The sequence below is a fragment of the Atta colombica genome, unplaced genomic scaffold (genome assembly GCF_001594045.1).
Source record: "Atta colombica isolate Treedump-2 unplaced genomic scaffold, Acol1.0 scaffold33, whole genome shotgun sequence".
NCBI lineage: Eukaryota > Metazoa > Arthropoda > Insecta > Hymenoptera > Formicidae > Atta > Atta colombica.
Window position 1 is genome coordinate 1,033,718 of NW_017259437.1, and position 9,324 is coordinate 1,043,041.

General features: G+C 33.1%; 1 protein-coding gene across 1 annotated transcript; it reads right to left on the reverse strand.

Annotated features, from left to right (window-relative positions):
• Positions 1–58: 58 nt before the first annotated feature.
• Positions 59–5,513, reverse strand: LOC108690580. The gene is made up of 5 exons (XM_018197954.1): positions 4,941–5,513; positions 3,125–3,441; positions 1,283–1,837; positions 521–857; positions 59–444 (listed from the first exon to the last, which is right to left on the reverse strand). The coding sequence occupies exons 2-5, from the start codon at positions 3,329–3,331 to the stop codon at positions 320–322; spliced, it is 1,224 nt and encodes a 407-aa protein (XP_018053443.1). The 5' UTR covers positions 3,332–3,441; positions 4,941–5,513; the 3' UTR covers positions 59–319.
• Positions 5,514–9,324: the final 3,811 nt, after the last annotated feature.

Genomic DNA, 9,324 nt, shown 5'->3' on the forward strand with positions numbered 1-9,324 from the left:
CAGTTGAAAATTACAACTAAATTTTTTTAAAACCGATTTTCTTTTATGAAATCATAATTTTTTTCTAAAATCAACAGTAGATCGTAGACATCTGTGTGTGCAGTAAGAAAGATTCACATAAACGTGTGCTCGTATATGTTTCTATGATATTCTTTGGAATAGCCTTATCGATCGGTGTCGTAAATATGTATGGCGTACGCGCGAATAGTGATCTCATTTTCGCTGTCTCTAGATATCTAACAGGAAAGTACGTCGTACGTTCAACGGCTGTAGTTTTCGTAATGTTGAATAAGTTACCAATTTCTCGTGTGTCTTATTTTTATTCAAATGCTTGCCACTTCGTTATCTGTTGCCCCGGTTTCGCTAAAGCTTGCTTCCATTGTTCGCCGTAAGCTCCACCAACATCAGGTCCGATCACAAAGTGACCCACAGGAATCTTTTTGCCTAAATAATTGTATAATAAGAAGAATAATACGATTATATATTGATATTTTATAAAGGTGAAATTTTAGTTGCTTACCCATTTTATTCTTCGAGACGAACTTTACAACGAAGCTCACGTCATTAAGCGCTCCTTTGTACGGATTGTCAGCGACAACTCTCGCCGTCTCAGGTGAGAATTTCATGGACACCGTTGGTGTAAATCGATCACTTTTCCAAAAGTGTGTTATTCGACCGCTGTCGATAACCGATATCTTCAAATACATTTGTCCTTTTAAACCTTCATGCTCATGCATCGTCTGAAGCGAACATCTCAGACGATTTAGAGACAATATCAATTGCCCGCCACTGTCTTCATCTTTCTCGCCTTTCGATAAACATAAAGACAATTCGACTTGGCCTTTTTTGTTTTCTTTCTGAAAGAGATTATTATATCGTGTATATTTAAATAGTAAAATATTAAATAAAAAATATAGCGATATACTAAAAAAATTTCAATATTTTTAGAAAATAAACGCGCTCCTATATTTTATTTATTTCAATATATATATATAAAATGATACCTATTTCCAAAGAATTATAAAAATGAAGAAGAAATACACTAGATGTAACTTTAATAATCAAGATTTGATCGTGGAAAATAAGATTTATCTTTGAGAAAATCTCTTTGTATATTTGCGCAGTTATACACTAATTGCAAGTATGTGCGATTATTATGTTAATCAAAAGGTTAACTTTGCACGAATACCTCGCAAACAATTGTATTCGATTCGTTTTCATTTGGAAATGGCATAACTGTGATTTTGCGATCACATTTTGTTGCAAAACTGTAGATACTTACCCTTTCCTCGGCACCTGAGATACCACTGGCGATCGGTCGTAATGGTTTCCATAGATCTCCTGTAGATACATCAGTGGTATGTTTCGATTTTGATGGTTTGCAAACGAAGTTCTTTGGATCAAGTGGAATTGTCGTCGCGCCAACAGTTCGTCTCTTGTCATAGGCTCTTCTTTCTGTAGCTGTAGATTCTGCGAGCTTGTCGGAATTTTTGCCAAAGAACTGGCTAAGAAGTTTATTTTTGGTAGATTCCTGATTATCGGAAGAAGTACTTTGACCTTCCTTCTTTTTCCCACCTTTCTTTGGTGCTTCTTTAGTAGGCGACGTTTTCTCTGACTCTTTCTTTTCAGTTGCTATCAAAGGTTTGTCTTCAAGAATTGCGTAAAGAGTTGCGACGATAAATCTAGATCCATTAATTTCCTCTTCCACAACTTTTGATTTGCCAAACTTTTGCTTAGTTTCTTTGCGCAAGGGAAAAACGAATTCTTCGTTCCACTGTGGCCAGGATTCATTCCTTGACGTGGTTTCGAACTTATCTTTTCCAGGAATCAGCTTCACCTAAAAAATTCAGTAAGTTTTTTTTCTAATAACTAATAAACTTAGACTCATTTATGATTTATTGTATAAACTTTGAAGTGAAAATATAAGAATTAGATGAGAATAAAAAATTAGACAAGTGTAGTAAATATAAAAAAATTAATATTTTTTTTATATCTGTTCTGTGTGTGATGAGAATAATTTTCCCTTACGATTTATTGCACAAGTTTTAAAGTAGAAATATATAAGAATTAAATGGAAAAAAAATCAGAGAAATTTAGGAGAATTAATATATATTTTTATTTGTGTGTGTGTGTGTGTGTGTGTGTGTGAGAGAGAGAGAGAGAGAGAGAGAGAGAGAGACAATGATAAATTTTCTAAAGAATTCATTGAATTATGAAATATGCACTTTTAGTTAATTTATATATTTTATTAATGAATTTTATTAATGAATAATTGATATATTATACTTTATCTAGCGATAAGGAGAAAATTTATGTTTGAATTTTGATTACTGAATTTTTGTTCAGTAATAATTAATGAAAATAGAAATATTTATGATTGTTACTCTGGTAACAAATATTTCGTTAATGATTCGTATATACAGCACGTGTTCCCGAAATATGTTGAAACGTTTAATCGATTTTTGTTTTATATATATAGATGTTTAGCAATATGTCATTCTGTTTGCGCGGCAATGTCGAAGGAAGTTGTACAGAACATTCTCTCTCGTCAGTCAATAAGATACTACAGTCAATGTCGGACTTCTATAATACGTTGCTCATATATATAGCATTACGTAATCATAGATAACATCCAGGAGTGCTGCGAGCGTCTCTGACTTAATTCAGATTCGAGTACGGCAAAGCGTAGCGGAGCGCGATTTTGCAGTTTACACAAAGGTGTTGGCGTCGTTTGATATCTCCGACGTACATTTACCGAGCGACGTAATTAGTTCATTTCATATTTTATTAGTGCAGACAAAATTAAATTAAACATATATACAAAAAGATTTAAAAAAGTAAAATAAAAAATCTACAGATTTAAACGAATCTCCATCCTTATATATAATTTACGTTAAACTCTGATTATTAAAGAAGACTCTGTGTAATTATTTGATGTGTCATTTCTCTCTCGAATTGTTATATTAATAAATTATTGATCTATAGAATTAAAGTTGTCTCGTTGTTAATCTCTTTGCTTTAAACAGATACGTTCAGTGCTAAATGTGAAATATGAGCCATTAATGAGACATGCGTTTTTTGTTTGTTCAAATACAATTGATTCACATTCTCATGTTTACTCTACCTTTACAATGTAGCTATTAACTCTGGTGAAGCCGAAGTTCTGTGGCAAGTGTCTGGCACCAAGAATTGTGACATTTAGTGTCTTGTCGTTTGGCGAGTGCGTGATCCTAATGCCGATTTCCGGTTCCAGATTCACCGTACGATCCAACGGCGTAGACACCGTCTTCAGACTGTTGTCGATAAAATTTCTGATCTTTGCTAGCGCCATGTTCGCGCAATTGTCCTCTCGAAATTACGGCTTCCCAATTACGGCTTATCGGCAAAGTAAATGGTTTAGATAACGGTTGATCACAGGCTCGGTGGTGTTGTTCGCAAATGCTGCAAAATTATATCGTGAGCTATAAGTACTATATAAGCTAGCTGCACAAGCGCACGCTAAAGGTGTACTATTAATATGCGCATATACCTATATAATACGGCGTCATACTTGCTCGTGCTTGTCCAGAGAGACATGATTTTCGAAATGACGCAAGATTATTTGATCGGTGGCGATTAGAATTTCCATAGATAATGAGAACACCTTCTATTTCATTGTTATCAATTTAAAGATAATAATGACGATTATTAAAATGTCGATGTGATAATCCTATTTATTTTCAACGTTTTATCAGTTACATTTATTATTTTTTTATTTATAGGAAAGAAATTTAAGGAAATAATTCCTAAAATTATTCCTTAAGAACAAATTATTTTATTTATTAAATAATAAAAGAAGATCTCAATTCTTTTTTGATACCGATTATATGTTGCGCGATGTAACATTTGGTATTTTATAATAGAGAGTAAATAATTTTATACACAAATGCAAAACATTTATTTATTATCAGAAATCATATTCGTAAAATATTTATTTCTAGAAAAGCATTAAAATAATATTGTGCTCGATATTCTTTGACTTTGTAAAATATGATCGTAAGGATTCTTGCGATCGTAAAGCAGCATGCTTTCTCTCTTCATTGGATAACACAATATTTTTATCATCCAACAACAGATTATTATCAGCTGTTCTGAATCGGTAATGATATGAAAGGATGACCTGATCCTTTTGCTCCCGGCAAAAAAGCCGCGTATATGCAAGAGCAAGATGTTTCAGAAACGAAGAAACTAACTAACGCGATCGAACTTTCTCCACGAGAAAGAAAAAAAAAGCTTCATTCCATCGTGACAACACCGGTACGATCGATCCGGAGCGATCATGCGACCCGCTATACAGCCGCGGAATGTCGCGTGGAAAATCGCATTTAACGCCAAGACCCGATGGCACCGACTTCCATTATTACGTTATTAACTAAGGAGAATTGACGAGGTAAATAGGATAGAGACGCCTGACATCTCCCACCTTCTTAATAGAGACTTTAATGCTCGGTATCATCCACAAAGTAGAATAAAACAAAGCCTGTAACATTCAATCTTCTTACAATCCTTTAATATCATTTCATCTACAAACTGAATAAAATTTCACTTTAAGCGTATTATTTGAATCTTACATATTATTTTAAGTTTTTTGAGCATATTTTTTGCGTTGAACAAACAACAGAAATATTTTTATTTAATTTCTTTAATCAATTAATCGCCGCAAGCTGCAATTTTTTTTTGCTATTATTGGAAACATCCAAAAATAATTCGTTATATTATACCCTATTTAATTTGACACGAGCGTGCGTGATTTCGAATTACGAGAAGAATTACAATGTACTAACTCGGATGACGAGTCAGGTAGCTTATTCCGCGCGACAGTAATATTGAAGTTATTTGTAAAACTAGTGACGATTCATAGAATTGCGCAACCCCGCGAGAAACAAAAAACTTGCACGTACCATAATCGTGATTCGGAGCAAATTGCTGCTGCAGCTGTTTTCAGCAACGATCGAGATCTCGAGCGAACAGGAAAAGGATCGTTGGTTGACCGGCGAGCAGCAATCGAGTCTGGCAGGTCTGTGACTGGTGAGGAATCCTCGGCGCGGTCTTAACGTCGACGACCAATGGTGTCAGACACACGATGCCATGGTCACACCGAAAGCGATCGAACGTGAACACGCACCATCACCTCTGCCGATCGCCAGGAGGAATTCACCGAGGGCTTTCACCGCACACGCCGTCGTCCGTAATCGTGTTCGCAGCGCAATCCACTGCGCATCATAACGGACCGAGATGCGTTCAAGCAGTCATCGGCAGCAACCGACAATGACATATGTGGGACCCCATGAATGGCTGCTCCGTAGGCGATTGCGCGCGTGCGATCGTTGTTGTAGCGTGACAGTTATTGGAACGTCGGCTTCGTTTGCGCGCGACGCGCCGCCGTGGTATGTAGCTTGCTTTCGCGTGGGTTTCCTTTATAAGAGACCAGCGTAGCCGGTTTACAGTGACGGATTCTAACAAGGCATCTTCAAATGGGCACCAGAAATTGGACAGAAATTTATAAAAAAATTAACGATGCGCGCAAGAATGTTACCAGAAAGAAATGTATCCTCTCGCGTCTATTGTGTATGAATTATAATGTGTATCAATTGTTTAAAAATATTTTTTGCTTATTTTTTTCGTACAAGGTATATATAATTGTTATATAATTTTTAATATTACTCTGCTTAATATTTAATATATTAGGTGTAGTAAAAAGAAATCCATTATTTTTGCATGAAATCGAATGGAAAAATAATGGATTTCGTTTTACTACACCTAATACAATTAAATCTCTCATAATTACGCTAATTAATTTTTAAATAAAAGTTGTTCTCAACTTTTAAATCTTTATGTAAAGAAAGCTCCGAAGGTATCAAAGATATGCTACTACAGTACTATCGTAAAAGTAGCCGTTGTCATTAAAGTAGGAGATTTACTTATACTCGCTATCGTACACCGTCTCTAGGTTGTAGAGCTGTGGTTGTAGAATGACGCCTGTTGCGCTCACAAGGTCGCACATTCACATTATACGTTGGTGTGCATGTACAGGTATGTGTGAATGTACACGTACGTGAATGTACACGAGCTTCTCCGTGAGTAAGCACAACCACATGAACAAGAGTCTGAGGGTAATGAAAACAGGATCGTAAATAGCAGTAAATTCTCCTCATCCATAATAGGAAAAGAATAGATAAAGAATAAAAATATATATAAAGAATAAAGAATATTTTCGATAGAAGATTTTCAGTATTAGAATGATGTAAAATTATAATATTACGATATAGATATTCTAATAATGTGACGTATCTTTTTGTAAAAAATAGAAAATTTATGGAGGAATGTAAGAATTTAAATAATGTATCGAGACGAACAAAAAGATCGCGCAGAAAGTTCGTGGCAAACAAAAAGATTGCTATGAATTGGTGATGAAGAACTGATACCGAAGCGACAATTTATGCGACTTAAAACGTGCATAAGAATGATAACGATAGATCGATGAATTGCGGAAGATGCTACGTAACATAAATTTATATATCTTGATGCGTAGAAGAAACTAATTATTATGTCACACGATGATCTTGTGCAGATAGCTTGAAAGAATGCGGTAGAGAACATTGCATAAAAAATGAATCGCAGCAGCTGCATTAGAATACGATGCGTCTAATATGTTGCTGTTAAAAGTACTCGGCAAAGCAAATCATTAAATTATTTAAATATATAATCTATTTTGTGATTATCTTCAAATATATTAAGATTTATATTAAGATTTATCACAGTTCGATCTTTGGATCTCTTATTTCAATATGAGAAATAATACTGTGGAAATATAAAACTTCTTCAAACATTGCTCGCTTACAATTTTTCTAATTTATATTTCTCTTTTTTACATAATGAGGACTTGCAACACACAATAGACTTTCGCGAGAACAAATACATTTGCGATTGAATTATTTTAAACGCAACAGTATTTAAATACGCGTTCCGGACGATGCTCTGCACGTATCTAATTGTGATCGCACGTGATGATATGCAAGGATGGCTCAGATATTGTGGCCTTCAAAGTTAAGTAATGTTTGTAACTGTTATATTAAACATTTATATTAAACACAAATTATTATATATAATATTAAACACAAACTACATCTATTGGAAGTGAATTCAATTTGTTATGCTATCGATATATCATTTCTTCAAAAAATAAACTACTACTATTTTGCACACGTTCGGATAATTTATAATTTAAAAAGATAAATTCTACAATACAGTTCTACAGAACATTAATTATAAATAGAAATAAAGTAGAAATGAAAAATAATGGTTACCTAGTGTCAATAATAGTTACTTATAAGGTGATAGAAACTGATATTTTCTGCAGAAGTCAAGCAACAGTTCGAGACGAGAGGGTTGAAAGTAGCTGCTTGCACCCTACGGTAGATGGCAATAATAATGGCGACGAACCCCTCCTTTTTGCCAAACAACATCTATGGTTAACGAACAGCTGTTCAGCACCGCCATGGCGCACGCGACGTCGCGACGTCAAAAACACTTCGAACAATTTCGATTTATTCATGCTGAAAAAATCTTTCTGCGTTGCGACACAATTTATCTGGTGATAAACTTTCGATCGTAGATTGATATTTCGAGATAGTGTTTCAGATTGTGCCAGTTGAATATTTGCGAGTGATATGGGTGACATTTCGGAGGTATTAAAGTGCGAATTTTGATCCTTAACAGGTAGGAGAATTTGTTTTTTTATTTACTTCCTAATATTTTTTATGTTTTGGATTTGTTTATACGTTGCATTTTTAACGAGATTATGTAAAGTAAAATATAATCGGCAGATCAGACAGAGATATCATACAAAGATATATAATAATATAACAAAAGATACTAAATAAATTTTTAAAAATGTTCATAAACAAATTTTAAATAATTTTTATTATAGATGCGATATATTTTTGTTACATTTATTGCATAACATTATTTAAATAAATAGGACATATTAGGTTACTTTTAAAAGAAAATAATTTATTGGATAAAATATTTCTAAAATTTCTTGATTGTTTTATTACAAGAATATTTTAAGAAGTACGAAAAAACTATTTATGTATGTATCAGTATATTGTTTTATTTTATATGTACGTAGATTATGTATTCTTTAAAATTAAATATATTTCTATAAAATTATCGAGATATCTTATATCAAAGTTGTTATAAAATACTTAACAACTTGATCGTAAGATGGCACCACGTATATTTCAATTTGGAAAAATGCGGAATAAATTAATTTTTATTCTGCAAATTATTATATTATGCTCAATTGGTATGCTCAAAAAAGTCCGATGTTTTTATTATTTTTATATTGATATTCATTATATTAATCATATTAAAAAAATAATAATATATAATATATATCCCAAACAACAAAAAATCTAAAATCGAGACATAAAATGTTTTAAAAATGTCTTTTTAAAAATGTCATTAAAACGTCTTTCAGGCATCTTTCAGATGTCTTATTATCTCGCTTTTATGCATGTTGCCTGGCATTATTGAGATTATTTTTTGTGAAATTGGTCAAAGAAATTAATAACGATGATTTGAAACAGAAAAAAAATTCTATCACGTATGTTTATATGTTTACATAAATATTAATATAAATATTTACATATTTTTGACATGCATACGTGCTTGTAATATTTACGCAACGCGTAGGAAAACTTGAATATATTTTCCAAGTGTTAAAATGAAATTCAGAATGTATGGGTAAATGTTTCCGTACTATGTCACGTGTGTGTCACGTTTTTCTTTCTTAGTTATAAAATAATTTTAAGTGATTTATTTCAAGATGCTAATATAATTTGCGTACATGTGACAAAGAGCAATAGGGATATAATCCTTTTTTCACAGAGAAAAGGCAACACATACGATCCGGAAAATCATACACTCTGTTTTCAGTTACACGTGTTCTTATTCAAGTCACGTTCCGACGACAAGGGTAATAGCCTCGAACTTTGTCTTCGTCGGATCAGCTTAACTTCCGGTAGTAAAATTTCACGAAATTCTAGTGCGGTCTCGGCGAAATATGTTTTCTGTGGTTCCTGGCATTTTTCAGCTTGATCGATCACTGCCACATTGTTGTATGTAGGAAACCGGAGATATAACGGACGTTTTTATGAGTTTCCTAGAACACGAACGTTACATCTCACCAATTAATTTACATTACCATAGCATACATGCAGTTTTAGAAAATTAAAAGAATAATTTATAATTATAGAATAATTTATAATTATAAATTTTATT